The sequence below is a fragment of the Haliotis rufescens genome, unplaced genomic scaffold, assembly GCF_023055435.1.
Source record: "Haliotis rufescens isolate VD_foot unplaced genomic scaffold, xgHalRufe1.0.p SCAF_2, whole genome shotgun sequence".
Classification (NCBI taxonomy): domain Eukaryota; kingdom Metazoa; phylum Mollusca; class Gastropoda; order Lepetellida; family Haliotidae; genus Haliotis; species Haliotis rufescens.
The window spans coordinates 32,658,737-32,680,595 of NW_025963890.1; the positions used below are offsets into that span (position 1 = coordinate 32,658,737).

At 42.7% G+C, this 21,859-nt stretch overlaps 1 protein-coding gene across 1 annotated transcript in view; it reads right to left on the reverse strand.

Annotated features, from left to right (window-relative positions):
• The window catches only part of LOC124125541 (VWFA and cache domain-containing protein 1-like), a 95,108-nt gene continuing 73,249 nt past the window's right edge, over window positions 1–21,859 (reverse strand). The window contains exons 13-29 of the mRNA XM_046488870.2: window positions 21,426–21,549; window positions 21,161–21,266; window positions 20,501–20,579; window positions 20,272–20,361; window positions 19,667–19,809; window positions 17,590–17,687; window positions 17,377–17,460; window positions 17,117–17,227; window positions 15,231–15,353; window positions 8,549–8,648; window positions 7,975–8,073; window positions 7,516–7,581; window positions 7,021–7,223; window positions 6,709–6,825; window positions 4,549–4,694; window positions 3,986–4,216; window positions 1–3,242 (exon numbers count right to left, since the gene is read on the reverse strand). Of these exons, the coding sequence (XP_046344826.2) occupies window positions 2,827–3,242; window positions 3,986–4,216; window positions 4,549–4,694; window positions 6,709–6,825; window positions 7,021–7,223; window positions 7,516–7,581; window positions 7,975–8,073; window positions 8,549–8,648; window positions 15,231–15,353; window positions 17,117–17,227; window positions 17,377–17,460; window positions 17,590–17,687; window positions 19,667–19,809; window positions 20,272–20,361; window positions 20,501–20,579; window positions 21,161–21,266; window positions 21,426–21,549 (2,336 nt within the window). The 3' untranslated portion in view covers window positions 1–2,826. The remainder of the gene's footprint in view (window positions 3,243–3,985; window positions 4,217–4,548; window positions 4,695–6,708; window positions 6,826–7,020; window positions 7,224–7,515; window positions 7,582–7,974; window positions 8,074–8,548; window positions 8,649–15,230; window positions 15,354–17,116; window positions 17,228–17,376; window positions 17,461–17,589; window positions 17,688–19,666; window positions 19,810–20,271; window positions 20,362–20,500; window positions 20,580–21,160; window positions 21,267–21,425; window positions 21,550–21,859) is intronic.

Sequence of the window (21,859 nt, forward strand, 5' to 3'; positions counted from 1 at the left end):
TTTTATTCTTTTCTTTTATTACAAAATATGCTAATGCAAAAGAGCATTAGCCACATTTACAACTTACAAAATTTGATAACAATTAGCATTCAACAGCCTAGATTCCTAGATAACCTACATAGTTAAGACCCTGGTAGGCACATGTCCGAGGAAACCATAATATCAACAAAGTGATGGTCAACTAAGTTTTTGTGTTCCTTCCATCACACACATACCCCACGTCCAGCAAGTGATACTGCTATTACATGAACGTAGCACATACAGAAGGACAGGAAGCCTGCAGGAGGAATCGGAGAGTTGCCAGTCTACATAACACTAGACTGGGGGCAAACCAGTCACACAATACAAAGCTAAAACCTCTGTGCTATTTACATATGTACATTTCATAATTGTATCATATACTCTATGGTAACTACTTACAGCACATATACTTTTGCACTATGATGTACACACTGTAAATATCATATACATATATATATTCCTCTTTAACTTTGAAATTTTACCGAAAACCTGACTTCATAAGCATCTGACTACTTGAACTAAACGTAGGTTAAACATTGGAGTATTTAAAGAATCAACACATTAAACATCCCCCCCCCCAAAAAAAAAATAAATTGAGAAAGTGGAAACCCTTAATACATAAATATAACTTTCTTCTGTAATACATTTGATAATCTTTGACAGTGAGATCAACTATATATTTCATTGAGATATAAATAATAACAAGTCTTTCGACTAAAAGCTGGCCATAAGATCGAGCAAGATAATAAATTCTGCTTCATATCAATAGTATGTTACATATTATCGTTGACACTCATTGTGAATGTTGTCTACTTAATGAACAAATATTTTTCAATACTTTAAATATAGAAAGTGATTTCCATTTGTTTTATGAAGGATTAATAGTTTTGTAGACATCGAAAGTCCTGTGTGTTAAAGTACAACAAGGTAAAGGATAAAGCTGTATTGTGTAAACATCAAAAATGGTATATATCTTAGCTGATAAAGCTAACAACAAAATCTTTGGATCTGAAACTGACACGCACAAAACTTTCTAAATTTAATTCATCATCTTAAAAAACATGACAACGAAACATGGCAATAGAACACAGTATTCTGGGAGGTAACTGGCATACCACGCTTCTTTGTGCACATCACATTAGGTCTCCCCTATTTGTGTGTATGGTGATCTGATTAATGTCTTTGGGGTTGCTTAACCACATAGATGTAGCTACCTGCTACTGACTTAGAATGTAGCAGACACAAGAAAGGGAGGTAATCAGCCATGGAAGACAGCTACACAGCAAAGCTATGGAAAAGGAAATAGCACTCAACTGCCTAATTCACTAGACAACAGGATGAAATATACAAACACATCTAGCCGACATACATTAGCGAACTATACAGCACTTTTTTCACCCCGTACATGTCCGGCTCTACTCGGATGTCTGTTCACAGAGGTCAGTAAAGTTATACAAGCTTATCCAATCATATTCATCGCTGTGGTTTTTAAAAAGCTTTTGCACATGCCATCTCCGAAAGAGACAATGACTCTCAATGTGCCTTGCACTGAAGAGAGTGAGGAAATGCCACATGTATACCTACTGAGGTATTGAAATAATATAGCAAACAGTAAATGCCTTTTTCCACTTGTACAAGGTCAAATACACAATGTACTAGTGCTCAAAAATTGGTCCAAACACTGCCATTTTGACAAACACCCGCTTTTGAAAAGATTCTGGCAACAGTATGACTGCTTTTGTTGTAGTCTGTGTTCATTCACCAGGTGTCCGTATTTGTCACTGAAAACAATCCATCTCCAATACAAGAGAAGGTGAACACAGGTGAGAGGGTGATAGAACGGAGCACTAAATAATATCATCACATCCAAGTTGGAAACACACAGTGTACTGGTGTACTCCTATATCAGCTAGCTGCCTGCTGGCTCTCCCAATCTGGTGTACTCCTTGATCAGCTAGCTGCCTGCTGGCTCTACCAATCTGGTGTACTCCTTGATCAGCTAGCTGCCTGCTGGCTCTCCCAATCTGGTGTACTCCTTGATCAGCTAGCTGCCTGCTGGCTCTCCCAATCTGGTGTACTCCTTGATCAGCTAGCTGCCTGCTGGCTCTACCAATCTGGTGTACTCCTTGATCAGCTAGCTGCCTGCTGGCTCTACCAATCTGGTGTACTCCTTGATCAGCTAGCTGCCTGCTGGCTCTACCAATCTGGTGTACTCCTTGATCAGCTAGCTGCCTGCTGGCTCTCCCAATCTGGTGTACTCCTTGATCAGCTAGCTGCCTGCTGGCTCTCCCAATCTGGTGTACTCCTTGATCAGCTAGCTGCCTGCTGGCTCTACCAATCTGGTGTACTCCTTGATCAGCTAGCTGCCTGCTGGCTCTACCAATCTGGTGTACTCCTTGATCAGCTAGCTGCCTGCTGGCTCTACCAATCTGGTGTACTCCTTGATCAGCTAGCTGCCTGCTGGCTCTCCCAATCTGGTGTACTCCTTGATCAGCTAGCTGCCTGCTGGCTCTCCCAATCTGGTGTACTCCTTGATCAGCTAGCTGCCTGCTGGCTCTCCCAATCTGGTGTACTCCTTGATCAGCTAGCTGCCTGCTGGCTCTCCCAAATCATTCATGTGGCAGTCATGCCAGTGTTTATTTGGCCTTCACACACAGTCTACATTTGCCATAGTGAGGTATCCCTGAGAAATTGACTACTGAAGTTAGGAGTGTGCCTTGTTCCCCACCACTGGCACAGCTTGTGAGCACTAGAGTAGAGATGAAGCCCAGTGTGTTGGCAGTCTAGTGCTAGGCTTCCTTCAGTTCAGTGTGTGTCCACCATGTGTACCTGCACATTGGCAATAACACTATGTGGGGCTTCTGCAATCACTGTAGTAGGCCCCAATATTGACTCAGAGGGTATGACAGTCTGTTCTGGTATGGGCATGTATGTGGACAGTCGAGTCTGTGGTGGAGTGGGGCTACGACTTCGCCTACTGGTTGTTGGAGGTGGCGGCAACATAGGAGTCTTTGTGAGGCCATGTGGCTTGTATCGGTCCTTGCCAATAAGAAGAGGTTCCAGGCAAGGCAGACTGGCATGTTCACTGTCTTCATGTGGTGTCATTGTACTGTAGCCATGGTCACTGTCACCACCAGCGGGACGGCGGTAGGATGTGTTCACTCGATATGGAGAAATACTGGCTGGGTTCTCGAATGATGCCAACACAAAGTTGGTGTGACCTGAAATTGACAAGACAAATAACTAGGTACCATGGTTACCATCATGAGAGAATTAGTTTTACAGCTTTGTTTTTTTGTTTTTTTGCTTTTTAATGCCGCACTCAGCAATATTCCAGCTATATAACGACTGTCTGTAAATAATCGACCAGACAATCCAGTGATTGACACAATGAGCATCGATCCAATTGGGATACGATGACATGCATCAACCAAGTCAGCGATTCTAAAACCTGATCCTGTTAGTCGCCTCTTACAGCAAGCTGGGTAGCTGAAGACCTACTCTACACAGGTGGGTTTCAGCCAACACTGAACAACACCAAAACTACATCAGAGGAACATGTTCAGGTGCCAGATGTCATGAGCTTTGAAATAATTCAATGACAGCCGATTCAATAATGTAGAAGCTGTTTCACAGGTTGCCATCAGTCTAGGTGCTGTCATCTGCTGTCCAGAGTGTTGTCCACAGTGTTACAACCATGTTTAAGATGGAGAACGCAGTACTGAGTATGTTACCAAACATGTTTAGGTGACCACCAGATATAAAAGATTCCAAAGGGACAACACTTTTCATTTTCATAGCCAGCCTAAAACTTTAAAAACAAGACGTACAATGTTAAAAATACGCTGTTACCACCTGTGATGATTTTACTTTTAACAGTCTTTTTATATTTCAAATGAGTTGAGTGTCTACACCTTTTACAATTATAGATATAGATGTGATATGATATAGTGAGACAACACACCTGCTCCTTGCTCCTCAGTTGGCTCCGGGTCATCAGGCTCATTGTAGTAGTGGGACATCCGGTTCTGGTTGTCTGGCAGTGTGCTGATGTAGTGGTGGGAGTTGCGATGCACGTGGTGGCGGTAGCAGTACACTCCCAGGGCGACTAATAGGAAACAGCCCATGATGCCTCCTGCTACAGGCCCCACAGGGGTACTCTTTGGCTTGCTGGGGTCAAACTCTTGTTCCATGGCTGGAAAATATCCACTTTAGATTTTCACACACACATATGCATGCAAAATTCATATATCAAGTGTGTGCACTTGACTCCTTGTACAGGAATATAACTATTGATGTTAAGTGGTTTAAAAATGTTCATCTTTTCTTCCAAATATGAAATACACGAGAAAAAGTATTAGTACAACATGTTACTTAGAAGTATTTACATCAGTGAATTGCACTTCTATACTTAACATAGTTTGGCAGCAAGTGCAAGTAAAATAATCAGTGCTCCATCGTCATGAGGCTTGTTTGTTTCATAAACATCTGTAAAGAGACCATGATCAAATGCCTAATGCTATTTACCACTGATTTCATCTCCATATGGGGTGGGCGCTCCAACCACTCCGCCAAAACATTCCCTCTGACTAGCACAGTAGGAGTTCTTGAGTGGTGTATTCTCATCTGCCTGTAGCTGACACCACTCACAGTCCAGCACACCCATACAGTCCCTGCAATACAACAAGCTCTATGCACACCAGGGTCCACTTGCACAAAGCGATCTTAGCGCTACAATTATTGTAAATCCTTAAAATTGCGATCTTAGTCTTCAGGTACAATCGCAATCCACTTGCACAAAGCGATCTTAGCGCTACAATTATTGTAAATCCTTAAAATTGCGATCTTAGTCTTCAGGTACAATCGCAATCCACTTGCACAAAGCGATTGTAGGCTAAGATCATTCATTGTAAGCTACAATCGAAACTTACAATTGGTCCGGACCAATCTTAAGTAACTGAGATTGTTGTAGTCCCTGAGTAAACTTGACAAAATGGCGTGCAAGGCTTAGTCTGTTTCACATAAATAATCTGCTTTACGTTCAAACATTGCCTCTTTATTTTGTTAAACTTAATGATTCGAACCGACACTTCAACAACACAAAGAACGCACCACAGATTTAACATCAGAAATATCGTTAATTGCCAAATTTAACCAAATAACTATGAAGTCAATAGCTAAAAGGAATATTCCCATCCAACTCAATGCTGAAAGAAGTGTGAAACATCATACATTTTTGCTAAACAAGGGAAGGATAAAAACCTAAGTCGTCTTCAAGTGATTTGTAACGTCCGAGACTTTTTGGATAAATCAAGGGCAGCTTATCTTAGTTTATACTCTTGATTGGAGTGGTTTCCCCTTGCTTAAGCCAGTAGAGTACAATCTACGTTACCCAGTGTATCAATGTTGTTGAATCGCTGAACTGCCCCTATATTTCTTTTGGGTCACATTCGTGTCTGTTATTTTGCCTTTCATTTATCATTAAATTAATCTGCATATAAATACAAATTGAAGAGGAAGATCATACATGTTTAAACATAAAATCGAGTGGTTTTTATATCTGAATTTAAAAGAAAAAAAATACATGTATTCATTAAATAAGCAAATACACATGATGAGGCATTTGAAATTTGTGTAAAATATCTTATAAATAGCAAACGTTAATATCACACTTTTTAAATATAATTATCAATATAATTAATACTCAGTGAATATATATTAAACAACTGCTTTCTCGAAACATTATTCATTATTCTTATTTCCCTTCCATGCATTCTTGAAATCCTGCGTCTTTCTGTGTTTTGAAAAGGTAGTCATAACATACTTCAAATAATTGGGACCTTTCTTGAAACTGTGCAAGGTATGATGGAGGGAGGTACATGTTGTGTGTCGTTACCGGTTCCACTTATTGTATGCACCGCAAGCTATGCGCATTTGCAGACAACTGTAGACAGGAGTCGAGTTTAAGATATTCGTACCTCCACCATTGAAGATTTCAGTCTTACTCCAAGCCGTCTTTCAATCGCGCTAAGATCGGTTTGTGCAAGTGGAATAGGACAATTGTATGGTGATTGTAAAGTTGATTGTAGCAGCCTAAGATCAATTCTAACTAAGATTGTTCTGTGCAAATGGGCCCAGAGCTGAGTACTTCTCTCTTTAACCCTGCTTCCCTGTGCATCCCATGAGGTGTTTACAAATTGGCTATGTTACTACGTATGGATGATCAACGGCTGCTTCCCTGTACTTTGTGTAGCATCCCATGAGGTGTTTACAAGTTGGCTATGTAACTACGTATGGATGATCAGACTGCTTCCCTGTACTTTGTGTAGCATCCCATGAGGTGTTTACAAGTTGGCTATGTAACTACGTATGGATGATCAACGGCTGCTTCCCTGTACTTTGTGTAGCATCCCATGAGATGTTTACAAGTTGGCTATGTAACTACGTATGGATGATCAACGGCTGCTTCCCTGTACTTTGTGTAGCATCCCATGAGGTGTTTACAAGTTGGCTATGTAACTACGTATGGATGATCAACGGCTGCTTCCCTGTACTTTGTGTAGCATCCCATGAGGTGTTTACAAGTTGGCTATGTAACTACGTATGGATGATCAACAGCTGTTGCAGCAGCATTCTCATCCTTATTCTAAAAAATTTCTAAACTTGTCCTCAGTCATTGCTACTCACATCTTGGCCTTGCGCTGGTCACACCGAGGCTGGTAGCACTGCTGCAGGTCTTCTACAATAACCGGGTCAGCAACAACCAGACGCTCCTCCTCAGGGGCATGGAAGCAGCTTGGGTTACTACAACAAGCACTGTCATTGTTAACACAACTGAAAAGTCCACTGAGCATTTGTCTATTACACATTTTACAAATTGCAATCAAATGGCATGACATGAAAGAAATGCTTTAAGTTATCAATGTTGTGTGTGTTAAATGGCTATCATGATCCAAGATAAGTTTCAAGTAGATAAGTACATCAAGACAAAGTACTCACAGGTCCTCGAAGTCCATCAGCTCCCCTGTACACAGGTTCATCTCAAGTGGGCATTCACACGGACACTCACATTCATTCTGCTCCATGCGGTTACAATTGAGACACAGCCGGTCCACCATGCTGCACGGACAGAATGCAGTGGCTGTCTCACAGGTATGGTTGACAATACCAAGAAAAGCATTTGTACCGGGGATGTGTGTCATCTGGAAATAGTAACATATATTTTAATAAGATCGAAAGTTGTCTACAAAAGTGTTAATATTAATCTTTCACTTAATTTGGTGTGGCTGGTGCAGGGAGATTAATTTGCAATACTTGTTTTGTGAAATAGTCCTTATCATGAAGGTCAGAGAAAATTCATAGTTGTGCTGGCCACTGTTATTTCAAAATGTAATGCTGTAGTCAACAGGCGAATACATTTCCCAATTGTCAATGAAAAAAGTGCAGTGAGTTGAAAGACAAGTGTTGAGGCGTAGGGCTGGTGCAAGCACATACCTGGTACCTAGCACAGTGCTCTCCATGCACCATGTTGGTGAGCACCCCATTTAGGCTGGTGTTGAACTGAAACAAGTGCAATACCCAGTTAAAGCACATAAATACCAATTGGGCAGCTCCAGTCGACATTGCAAGTTGCTACCTAATTAATAGATTATGTTGGTTGGTTTGTTGTTTAACGCCACACTCAGCAATATTCCAGCTATATGACGGCGGTCTGTAAATAATCGAGTCTGGACCAGACAATCCAGTGATTGGGATACAAAGACATGCATCAACCAAGCCAGCGAGCCTGACCACCCGATCTTGTTAGTCAACAAGCATGGGTTGCTGAAGATCCTATTCTACCCCGGATCTTTACGGGTCTAACAGATTATGTAAATTATATATCAAAACAGGATAAAAGTTACATACCCATAACTAAATCTATGATAGTTGCAAAAAACACTTTACACTTACATTGTAAAATCTCTGTACCGTCCTGTCATTATACTTGTTGCAAACTTTCTTCTGCACGAAGCCAGTGTGGTACAATATATCATTAGCCACCAAGGGTTCCTATAAACATGACACATTAATGTGTTATCTGTGGTACAATGCTGTCATCACTGAAGTTTTGGTATAAATATAAAATATTATCAACTGAACAGTTGATGTATATGTCTTAAATGTAGTACATAACTTCATAGCAATGTTACATCAATTAGAATATTTATTAACCTCCCAACAAAGGATTGACAAATGTTTGAGTCCGGGGTTGAAGGATAACCAAATCTGCTTGGCAAACATGTGCAATGATGGGTGACGAGAAGGACCATGAGGGATCAAAGGAGGTAACACTGATCGGGATCAAAGAGATAGAATTGGCAAAAGGTTGTCCGAATTAGAAATAATTTGATCTATTACAGATGTCCTACACAGTGTTAATCTTTAGGATGAAACAGACACACCACATAAATAAAACTCTGAGAAAAAATCCATAACAACTATATTCCAAATTTGAAGTAACAGTAGTGTTGTCTGCTGTGCCCACCTTGTGTGTGATGTGCTGCTGCTCTACTGGTCCTTTACCATTGGGGTCGATGAGCCCTGGGTGAGCCACCAGGTAGCCCTTGTCCTCCATCAGGAAGCACCTGCAAACATGTTACCTCCTCAGTTAGCTACAGTCTACCCCACATAGCTAGCTACACCAAAAGTGTTGCAAAGAATAGCTTTTCTATAAGTTTCAGCTCTCCATATGAGTGAGTTGGATTTAACGTCGCTTTTAACAGGATTCCAGTTATATCGCGGCGTGTCAGGTTAATGTGGGAGGTAAGCCCGAAGTCATGCAGGTCTCAAACGTTTACCACTTCGGTGAAACCCACGAGCACGGGTATGATGCTGATAAACCTAGAAACATAATCATGGTGAATGGGCATTTGAACCCACAATCATAGGTTTCTGGCGTGCCCAAGGTGCCCACCGGTTATACAATGTTCCTCCATCACCTCTGAAAACATACAGCTTACTTGCAGTGCAGTAGTGACATCAAACAATAGTTATCATTGTGAATAATTCTAAGAATACCTTACCTCTATCACATCAGTTGCCATAAATTCCTGTTTATGCTGAGAACCACACTACAATTTTTTATAAATTTTCAACAGACGTCCACTACACTGCCAACATATCCATAGTTGTGAGGGAAACTCTATCCCTTGCCAGGGGCGCCACCGCGCATGCGCAAGGTGGGAGTCTAGTCACTTCTTCCAACCCATTACTCTCATCAACTAGATGCAGATATTTGGGGAGGTGGGAGGGATTAATTCCTGATGTGATAGAGGTGGTATTCTTAGAATTATTCACAATGATAACTATTGTTTGATAATTCTTTTGAATACCTCACCTCTATCACATCAGTTGCCAGCATACACCAGAGGGACCGGCGGGTTATATGCCAAAAGGGGATCTAAACGGATATGTCTAATAGTCTACTTACAAGACTTAGACATATAGAATTTTCAAAACATCATATGATGGGTATATATATATTCCCTTGTGATACTTAGACATATTATGATGTCACTCTTTGTGATGATGTCATCTGTGACGTCACTTCCGGTGTTACACCATGCCCATTGTGGTATATGTCTTCTATTTTCTCGTATCACTATGACGTGGTTTACCGTTATGCCCTTTTGGATAGTGATATTTAACGTATCTTGACGTTATTCCGGTGCAATGTCTCCCATGACGTCACTTCCGGTGGTAGTACATCGATATTTCCTATCATGTAGATTACCATATATCACTTAATCCTTCGATCTCTGATTTCAGTGTTGCCATTTGCCCTGTTTTACTAAATCAATAGCGCAGCCCAGTAACAAAGTCAACTTACCCTGAGTTCATGAGGTACTTCTGAAATCTTCACACACCCCCCTCTTTTTCCCTTCCCAGAAGAGGAAGGGGAACAAGGTTACTAGGCGACTATCACCTGGGCAGCCACCAAGGGCCCCAGAGTGTATAGTCCATTTAGATCGGTCTGTATGTCTCGTAGGTACAAGTTTGAAAAAGTGTTGTAGGACTTCCACTGGCAACTGGCTACGACTTGTTCAATGGATGCTGTATTCCATGTGGCTAGGCTTGTTGCAAGTGCTCTGATTTCGTGAGGCCTGCAGTTTCCCCAAATCGGCGTGGAGACTTGTGCCATTTTACAGCTATCTGTAATAACTGATTTTAGCCATCCCGCTACAGTGCCCTTTGTGATGTCCTTTTCTGACGAGGGCTTGCAAGAGATAAAGAGACGTTTCCTCTGCTTTCTGTGGGGTTGAGTTGCTGTAATGAAGTATCTCAAGGCTCTTATGGGACAAAGCAGTCTATCCGGGAAGTCCACACTTTTACTTAAGGCTGGTATTGTGTATTGCCTGTGTCCGAGAGGGCCGAAGGTTGACGACTGGTTTTTGGCAATAAATTATGGGAGCGATCTGAACGACACTGATGTCCATTCTTGGGTATGAGTTACAGTGGAGATATCAATAGCGTGTAGTTCTGACACACGAGCCGCCGTAGCCATGGCTAGGAGAAAAGCAGTTTTCTTGGAGACTAATAGTAATGTCGCACTACTCATGGGTTCATATGGTGCTTTCATTAATGCTGACAATACTATAGATAGATCCCATTTTGGGAAGGTACGTGGTACTTTTATGTCTTCCAGGGCAAAGGACTTCATGAGTCGATTTAGTACTGGGTGGGTACCTATAGATAGGCCATCGTGTTGTAATACTGATGCCAGGGCTGATCTATAGCCTTTGATAGTGCCGTGTCGTAATTTCTTGTCGTTTCTGAGATGGAGCAAGAAATCGGCTACTATAGGTTTCGTTATATCTCCATGTAACTGTTTTCCTCTTCTCCACTTGACGAACTTGTCCCATCTGTTATTGTATAGGGCGGATGAAGCTGGTCTCCATGAGCTAGCCACTCTTCGCGCAGCTAATTTAGAGTAACCGGCGGCTTGCATCTTATTCGAGATAACTTCCAAGCGTGAAGATGGAGGTTATCGAGGCGGCTGTAAAATATGTCCGTCTTTGGTTGTCTCAATAGGTCGTGACGTACTGGGAGTTTCAGAGGTACTTCTACCAGCCAAGCTATTAATGCTAGATATATCGCTCTCATTTCTAGACAATTGATGTATAACTCTTTCTCTTGGGAGGATTATTTTCCCTGTATGGTAACATCGTCCATATGGGCACCCCAACCTTCTCCTGATGCATCTGTGTAGAGTTGATGTAGGGGGGTGGGGTAATTTAGTGGAATACCTGGCATGACATTTTGACGATTCAGCCACCAAAGGAGTTCTGAGATTCGAACTTGTGGAGGTTGGATTAATGTTTCCAGCTCTAGTTTTTTTTTGGTGGTATTCATCCAAATCTGCAAGGGCTGTAATTGTAGTCTGCCTCTGTAGGTTAGGTCTTGGATAGATGTGAGCGTGCCTAGGCAAGACATCCACCAGCGTCTCGACTTGACGGGCTGATCTAGTGCGCTTGTTATCATGTGCTCTACTCTTGCATATCGGTCTTCTGGGGGAGCTACTATGCCCTTGTTGAGTAGAAATCTTGCGCCTATGTAGGTGATGTCCTGTGTTGGTACTAGCTGATTTTTTAGGGTGAATTGGGAATCCTAAGTGTGTGAGAAGTTGGATGAGACACACTGTGTTTAAACTGATTTGCGATTTGTCCTGATCGGCCGATAGGAAATCGTCTATGTATCCGTGCAGCCTTATGAGCTTTAGATGGGCTAAACCGATGATGGGATTGGTGATCCTGGTAAATAACCATGGGGCGATGGATATGCCGAATGGTAGTACCCTGAATTGGTATCTCTGACTGTTGACAGCAAAGCGTAGGTACCGACGATGACTTGGATGGATGGGGACGTGAAGATAGGCGTCTTGGAGATCTATGCTTATCATCCAATCTGCTTGTCTTAGGGAATTCTTCCAATTCTTTATAGATTCCATCTGAAACCTGGGTGGTTTTTCCAGATAATCTTTGTTCAGAACTTTTAGGTCTATTATTAATCGCATCTCTGAAGAATTCTTCTTCGGTACCAGGAATACTGGGGAGTAGAATCCGAGAGTGGTGTCTGACTCCTTTAGGGTGCTGATAGCTCCTTCTGTGAGTAGTTTTTGTATGGCCACTTCTGCTGCAATTAACTTCAGTCCTGATAGCTGGAATCGGGGTCCGGTAGGATGGATGGCTAGTTTTGGTCGTTTTAAGAAGTGAAGTTTGTAGCCTCTTCTTACTACTTCGAGTAACCATGAGTCGTCTGTGATGGTCTTCCAGTTGTCTGCGTACTGCATAAGACGGCCTCCGACTGGTCCCGGAATAGGGTGAGAGCTGAACTTAGGTAGTCTTGGGTTGATGTCTGTGAGATTGGCTAGTTCGACTGGATTCGGTGTTGTCGTGTCCTTGGTCTTCCGTAATTCTAAATCGTTGTCCGTAGGGCAGGCGAAGTCGGTAGGATCTGGACGGGTCTGTAGATTCATGGTTGAGTCATTTCCGGAGGGGGCCCCTACGGGACCTGCCTCTTCCTCTGCCAAGTCCTCTCTGCGAAGTGGGAAGATCAACTTTGGAGTTCCTGTACCTGGGTTGATACGATCTGTTTCTCTGTGTAGAGGCTTGAAAAGAATCCCGGTAGGACTGTTCACGCCGGGGTCTAGGATTCTGTTGTTGGTGCTGAGTAACTGCCGGCTGTCTCTGTAACTTGGATGCTAACGAGATGGTGGATTCCTGAAACTTCTGGTTAGTTGACGACATAATGGCTTCCTTTACCGACTTCAGTCTACCGTTGAATATCTGCGATGACGTAATGGGCTGTGACATCATGGATCTCTTTAACAGGTCCGGCATCCCATGATGAACTTGCTGTAGTAAGTGTCTTCTTTGCATGAGCAGGAACTGTGCTGACATCCAGACTTGTGCTGATTGAAGGTCTTCCTGCATCTTCAGTATGAGGTCTAGTGAGCTGTGGATAAATCCCGTCTTCTGACTAGTCATCTCCGTGGAAGCGTCTAAAGGCAGATCATCGCTCTGGTTGTACGGGGGTATGACATGGCGAATACCAGCTGCTAACAAGTTAATGTACAAACTGATATTAATCATCTGTTTGTTGACTTTATCTAAGTTCTTGATCTTGGCCATGTCAATGCGCATATTGGGGTTAGGTTTCTTAACCAGATCAAAGTAATCTTCGTCAATGATAGGCTGTAGTGCGAAAGGATCATCGTGTGTCTTGTAAGCAGACTTATCATAGATAGGCCTCAGTCTAGCACTAGTTCCTGCTGCAAAATTCAATTGATTTTCGGTTTTCTTGATGACGTCATCCATATATGACGGGCGCGGAAGGGTATGGAATTGTTCAGTCCCCCCGACGGGTCCCTCATACCCTGCACGTTCAATCAAGGGTTTAACAGGCGTACTGTCCTGATCTGGTTTTAAGGAGGGCATTAGCTCATAAAGTTCTGCAATGATATCTCTAAGAGAGTAATTGTTTGGTCTATAATCATCCTCCATAGTAGTGTCCCCATAGCATGAATAATCAGTGTTAGCTGTAGATCGGCACCCCCTACTCTGGCTGCGCTGGGAGTGGGTCGTATGGCTGAGGGTATTGTAATCCCGGTCGTCTGATTTACGGCAAGCTGTGCGGGAATCACGTGATCTATAACTGCATGGTGATGTCATATTTCCCTCGCTTTCTCCGCCCGAATAACTGGACTGTGTGGCAGCATGAGATGGCGCACGCTTAGGTTTACTATCCTGATATGCACGAGTTTTGTCAGTTCGTCTATCATAGTGGCTTGAGGGTGACTGGTGCCTATTTCTGTGCATACTGCGATGCGAAGACCGTGATTCACGATGTGCCCTATGGTGAGCGTGGTAGGAAGAAGATCTATGAGATTCTCGGTCTCTTAGTATAATTCTCCTACTGTCCTCATAGTCTGATTCAGCCTTACCTTGTGCATGTCTGCTGTATGAGGGGGTACTGTCATATTCAGCCTTAGATCTCTGTTTACCCTCGTGATCAATCGCTGATTGGCCAAGCCCGGTTTGATTAACTGATTCTTTTAGATCTGAGATTTCCTGAGACATAGATTGCATGCGTGTGTCAATCATAACAGACATTGAACTTGTTATTCTTTCCATGAACTCATTTATGTTAAAGGGGGAACGCGGCAGAGGGTGAAGATCATTAGTTTCTGGCCAAACTCGATGATCGACCATACCAGACGTTGCCGGATGCAAGTTAGAGGCTGTGTTAAGGCCGGTAAAATGCATCTGCTCCTCAACTTTATTGGGAGAGTGGGATGAGCGATATATGACGGCGCCCTCTCACGACACTCGCTTGTCACCCACGTGATTAATTTTGGCCGCCAAGGGCTTAATCACTTGTTTTCTTGATGTTGATGCTCTAGTGATCTTTTTGTAATTTTTCTTTTGACAGATGCTTGCAATAGCTGCACCTTGACTTCTGTGTACAGCTGCTTTTCTTGCATGAGAGACATCTAGTAGGGTGAGGGTCACCGGGAGCCTGGTCTTGCCCACAGCCCGAACAGACGGGTGTCTGTTTATGAGATGAAGATCTCATCCCACAACACTTTTCTTAACTAATTGCTTACTAGAGACTCCGATCTTCTATACCCCCATTCTGCTTATTTGTAGAACTGCTCACTGCTTGTAGTCTATGAATCTTGAGAAGATCTAATGTGCTTGAAAGTGTGGAACTCAATCACGTGTTCGGATGTGCAACAAAATTTTTCCTTGTTGTCATCTGGACACACAGGAAAGAAGTGAGGTGATTCCCGCCTTGCGCTTGCGCAGTGGCGCCCCTGGCAAGGGATAGGGTTTCCCTGACAACTATGGATATGTTGGCAGTAGTGGACGTCTGTTGAAAATTTATAAAAATTTATAGTGTGGTTCTAAGCATAAACAGGAATTTATGGCAACTGATGTGATAGAGGTGAGGTATTCAAAAGAATTATGTATTTTGTAAGTCTGTATGTAATTGTTCAGACCACCTGATGGTCTTTCACTCTCTGGGACCATGTCTTCGTTGATTCGTTGGTTAAACATAGTGACTACACAGCAAAGTGGCTGTATGTATTCATGGGGGATTGCAAGGACATAAACCTGTGAAGTACTGCTGACAGCAGCTAGCTGAGTGGGAAAGACTATACATACCTGACTGTGGGCTGTTCGCAGGCTGGGATGCTCTCTGACAGGAGCTTGTGGAAGTAGCCTAAAGTGATGTCCATGCCCATCACAGCTACCACACGGTCCTTAGGGCTGTGCAGTGCTGCTGGTCTGAATAAAACACAGAAGAAAATAGTTATTTCTTTATAAGGTAAGGTGAGGTGAGGTGAGGTGAGGTGAGGTGAGGTGAGGTGAGGTGAGGCAAGGTGAGGTGATAGGGATCCTCCTGATCCTCAAAATGGAGTGTGGTGGGTTCTGCGGTAACATTCTCCAAATATGACAACTGCAGCCTAACTGGGGACACACATGGATACACTTATTACTACAGTAGGAAATAGGGACATGTGGTATTTCAAGAGATAATTAGCAGCCCTGCTTCATTAGTTTCATTTCATTTGCTTCTAAATCGTTATCATTCATACCAAACCAAAACAGGAGAGGCAATACTTGTTTCCAATCAGTTTGGGGGGTACATGTTTGAAATTAACCAATTAAATGGGGGTACTTGTGCGGGTCTATTCAACTGGGGCCTTTCAATATGTAGTGAGCAGTGGGTGTGAAATATACACACACTAACTGAGTAAGCGATGCCTCATCCACACCTCTGTACAACTGCGGCATTTATCTTAAACAATCTACAGAGAGTGAGATATACACAATTGTATTTAACCATTAAAACGAGGACTCTCGGACAGGTCTATTCAACTGGGGACTCTCAGTATGTAGGCAGCAGTGGGTGTGAGATGTACACCCTTGTATAATGTTATAATTTGAAGTTTACATGATATTCAGCTTTTCGATTTGACGAGAGGTCGGTCACATGACTGTGAAATTGATGTTCATAAGTGTATGACGTATAGCTACGTCGCAATCTCTGACGTTCATACAGTTTGGCCCTCACTCTATGTAGTTCCAGTTAACTCACACAAAGTTCAAGTCAGTTCTTAAATGATGTATCTAGTATACATGTATATGCCTTATGTATATACTTCAGGCATACTATCTTCTCACAATGCAATCAATCAGAAGAAATATGTTCTTGCTACAATCTTCACGCTGATGTTCTGCACTTCTATTTATTTCCTCCGGACATCATTGTGCACTCATATGTCAAACACATGTTACACCATTAAAACACCTCAGACAAATGGCTTTTTGTACAAGTGTACTGTATAGAAACCAACATACAACCTCAAAGATTTGGAAGCAACAAAATTTAAACCCTTAGCAGAATTACACACATCCAGGGACAAAACAACTTTGCTGCAAAAGACTAAGCAGTATTGGAATAATATTATGTTTGTTTGTTTTTAAACGCCACACTCAGCAATATTCCAGCTATATGACGGCGATCTGTAAATAATTGAGTCTGGACCAGACAATCCAGTGATTGATATCATGAGCATCGATCCACACAATTGGGATACGATGACATGCATCAACCAAGTCAGCAAGCCTGGCCAGATTTGGTCGTATTTCACTGTCTCACCACAAGATAATTGAAAAATTCTGTACAAATGGGTGTCCCCATTGGAAACCCTTCACATATGCACAGCGTGTGCGCCTTTGTGTGAGTGCGTGTGCCCTAATGCCAATTGTTATAGTGCTAGACCACTGAGATACCATGCCGCAGTCTAACATGGATGCTCCTTTCAGACATAGTATACTCATTCCGAGCCAACTATTTGAACCCCAGACATTCCACTCTCCGGGTGGACGCTCTACCACTCCTGGAGGCTGTCTTTTTTTTTATTGAGTTGACTTCATATGGACAGATCATCAAATAATGAGCACATGGCTGGATAATGAATACTGTTCTTGTGTTTACAAAACTGAAAGCATACGAACCAAAGGCTGTGGGGGATAACACTTACTTTCCCTCAAATATGGTGTGGCTGATGGTAACAATATACCCAGCGCCACCAACATCCAAGTATGGTGCAGTGAGAGTCACATGGCCAGGGAACTCCATAGCTCTTGTGTACCTAGAGGAAACATTCACTTGCTGTTAGCATCTTTGTAAAGCGACACATTTAGAAACATTATTTTGGAACAAGTTACATTTCAAAAAGTTCAATACTTTTTTCAACTTATTTTTCATGATTGATATATGAAGAACATGATAGAAACTCACCATGAACGTTTTGTTGGGTCAAATGTTTTGTCAAGTAATGTCCCTGGAAACATACGGAACACACCACTCGGAGTCGCCACATACCTGCAACAATCATCTCAAACATGAAACTAGTATCTGGATCTGTTTGTTCATTATAATAGATGACTACTGGCTACTGCAGGTGGATCTATTGATGAGTTATTGAGTTGATCCATGATTGTGCCTCCTCACCTGCGGATGATGTAGTCCTTCAGTCTGCTGGTGGAGTACCTACGTATCCACTCAGAGTTGATCCGACTGCTGGCTGCAACATCATTACGCACAGCAACCTGAAACAGGCAGTAACAATGTTCATGTAGATATGAACATGATGTACACATACAAGGAATGCATCAGGCCAAAATCTCTGCACTTGGCACTATTAACCCATCACTTGTGTATGTTGTAGAAATCATCATATTTCAGGCGGTAAACAACATAGATATTTATGCAACTAACAGTTCTTGTCACTAAGTCTGAGATAATCAACTATCAGTACCTGTGGTGTTTGAGAGCTTTCAACAAACTAAGATATCTGATCAATCTTGTCATATGTTGCTCAACTACTACCATGTCAAGGAATGTGAGATTGCCAGTACTAGACTCAAGGAGCATGAGACTGACAGTGTTACCATGTCCAGGAGCATGAGACTGACAGTGTTACCAAGTCCAGGAGCATGAGACTGACAGTGCTACCATGTCCAGGAGCATGAGACTGACAGTGCTACCAAGTCCAGGAGCATGAGACTGACAGTGTTACCATGTCAAGGAGCATGAGACTGACAGTGTTACCAAGTCCAGGAGCATGAGACTGACAGTGTTACCATGTCAAGGAGCATGAGACTGACAGTGCTACCAAGTCAAGGAGCATGAGACTGACAGTGCTACTGTGTCCAGGAGCATGAGACTGACAGTGTTACCATGTCCAGGAGCATGAGACTGACAGTGCTACCAAGTCGGGGAGCATGAGACTGACAGTGTTACCATGTCAAGGAGCATGAGACTGACAGTGCTACCAAGTCAAGGAGCATGAGACTGACAGTGTTACCATGTCAAGGAGCATGAGACTGACAGTGCTACCAAGTCAAGGAGCATGAGACTGACAGTGCTACTGTGTCCAGGAGCATGAGACTGACAGTGCTCCCATGTCAAGGAGCATGAGACTGACAGTGTTACCATGTCAAGGAGCATGAGACTGACAGTGCTACCAAGTCAAGGAGCATGAGACTGACAGTGCTACCAAGTCAAGGAGCATGAGACTGACAGTGTTACCATGTCCAGGAGCATGAGACTGACAGTGTTACCATGTCAAGGAGCATGAGACTGACAGTGCTACCAAGTCAAGGAGCATGAGACTGACAGTGCTACTGTGTCCAGGAGCATGAGACTGACAGTGCTACTGTGTCCAGGAGCATGAGACTGACAGTGCTACGAAGTCAAGGAGTGTGAGACTGACAGTGCTACGAAGTCAAGGAGCATGAGACTGACAGTGCTACCAAGTCAAGGAGCATGAGACTGACAGTGTTACCATGTCCAGGAGCATGAGACTGACAGTGCTACCAAGTCAAGGAGCATGAGACTGACAGTGTTACCATGTCCAGGAGCATGAGACTGACAGTGTTACCATGTCCAGGAGCATGAGACTGACAGTGCTACCAAGTCCAGGAGCATGAGACTGACAGTGTTACCATGTCAAGGAGCATGAGACTGACAGTGCTACCAAGTCCAGGAGCATGAGACTGACAGTGTTACCATGTCAAGGAGCATGAGACTGACAGTGCTACCAAGTCAAGGAGCATGAGACTGACAGTGCTACTGTGTCCAGGAGCATGAGACTGACAGTGCTCCCATGTCCAGGAGCATGAGACTGACAGTGCTACCAAGTCAAGGAGCATAAGACTGACAGTGCTACTGTGTCCAGGAGCATGAGACTGACAGTGCTACTGTGTCCAGGAGCATGAGACTGACAGTGCTACCAAGTCAAGGAGCATGAGACTGACAGTGCTACTGTGTCCAGGAGCATGAGACTGACAGTGCTACTGTGTCAAGGAGCATGAGACTGACAGTGCTACTGTGTCCAGGAGCATGAGACTGACAGTGCTACCAAGTCAAGGTGCATAAGACTGACAGTGCTACTGTGTCCAGGAGCATGAGACTGACAGTTCTACTGTGTCCAGGAGCATGAGACTGACAGTGCTACCAAGTCAAGAAGTGTGAGAATGACAGTGCTACATGTTCCAGGAATGAGGCTCCAGTGGATGGTGCCTACCTTGAGACCAGGGTTGGTGATGAGTCTTGTGTCATCTTTCAGGTAGGCCAGATACATCTGGACTGTTCTCTTGTTTTCTTCCTGACTGAGGTGTTCAAATGGACTTACAAAGCTACTTGGGGACATGAACACAGTGCTGATATCTGCAACACAACAACCAGTAACTTGTCAGTACAATCAAAGGACATCATAGTCGTCTATGCAAATACCTGTTTCACTAGATAGAAGTAAATTCAAAGAAAAGTGTTATTCTTCATGTTTGCTGACCTGAAGTATGCCTACATCTTTTGTTTGATTCTACAACATTTGATTTTTGTTGTTGTATTAAGTCAGTCCAGGAAGAAAGTCTTGACAGTTTGGAAAGAAATGTGTCAAGTTATACAAGCACAAGAGAGGGAAGGTCGCACATCAATGTCAACTGACTGATACTGTAGAATAAATATTTTGGACAAATTATTTTGAATTCATATGACTAATTCCTCCTATTAATGATTATTATGATTAACAAATAGTCCCCACATGTCTTCCATGTGTGACACTAGTTTATGGAGACTGAGCACCAATTTGAGTTTCCTGTTGGTGAAGGGGATGTGAGTGGTACTGACCTACAGTGGCCAGCTGCTTGAGGTGGAGACACATGTTCTCAGTGGGGAGCAAGTCAATACGGTGATACACCAGGTCAGGCTGGCTGTGGACTAAACAACAAAATAACATTAACTCACAGTAATCTCAGCCACATCATCAGCCAATACTTCAAGAAATAGTGTATTAAGTCACTTTATTTGAATATACAGCAAGACAGTGTGTTGTCAACCATTGCTATACGATACATACTGTGGATGTTTTTGAGCTGGCGCGTCTCTGAGTGTTCCTCAAGCACCTTGATGACGACAATGTATGGCACATTCTCCACCTATACAACAGAAAGTGGTATAAAGGAACACTGCAGTTGAATGCACAAATATGGAAAACTATAGTGACAGTACTTTGTGTCTGATGTACCATTGCATTGTCTGCTAAAAGTTTTCTCTCTAATGTAATGATTGGTGACATGTTCAAGCAAAACATGTTTAATGACATGTAGTAACTCCTTTGGGATCAGAAAAGTAACTATGAGTGACAAATCTAGATTTGCAATATCCACAGGTTCTCGGTTCATGAAAAGTTAAAACAATGTTCCAAGAAAGGCATACAATGTTCCTTTGAACAGTATTTGAAGAGAGGAAGGCTCAAAGTGACAGAAGCCGTAAGTATTCATCACTTTGGTGACACCCGAGATTATGGGTAAGGAAATGATAAACCAATGATTAAAATCTACGATTGAGAGCCATGACAAGCTGATCCTGCCACCACAAGCTGTTCCAGGCACCACAATATGATCCAGGCAGCAACTCTTGAGGAGTAGCACCTGCTTCCTCAGTGTAATCATTATCTCCAGGGTAAGCTCGCACTGTGGTGTAGAGAGTGGAGTTGATCAATGTTGAAGTGACCTACCTTCTTCCAGAGGTACTTGCAGAAGTGCTGAGTCTCCACGATGTCTCCCTCCAGGTTGGTGTGGTTCCTCAAGCCCAGCAGCAGTCTCTCCTCTCCTTCCTCATTGCTGACACAACAAAACACATCATCTAACACCAGGCAGGTCACAAGGTATTAAGTTTTCGTACACTATCAGATGTCAGATAAGATTTCAACATTAGATTATACAAATTAATTTCATTAGAAAAACAGATCAATTTAGTTACCATTTTACATTTGTCCTTACTTTAGAATCTTATCTCGGACAGCTTCAAATCCCTCATAATTCTCGAAGTGCCGAATGTCTGTATGCATTGGCTGGACACTGGTACGGATTGGACGCTCAAAGGATGGGTGCATAATTGTGAAGCCTGAAATGCAAATCAAATGCTATAATCAGCACAACAAATCAGTGTACAGTCATAGTCTACACTGCAATGTGTAGTCTACAGCATTGAAAGAATGTCACTTCTAGATGAAGGGAGTACTACTTCTGAAACATTTTGCAATGTTTGAGAGCACTGATGTTCAAGTCAGGTGAAACAAGAAAAGTTTTTATAGACATTCAAGTTCTTAAGGCTAAAAACCTCCCGTGCAACAAACTTCTAAATGCCAATCAAAGAATAAGAAAAGCCTTTAATTTACATATATCTAACATCAAAATATCCAACATTCTGTCCA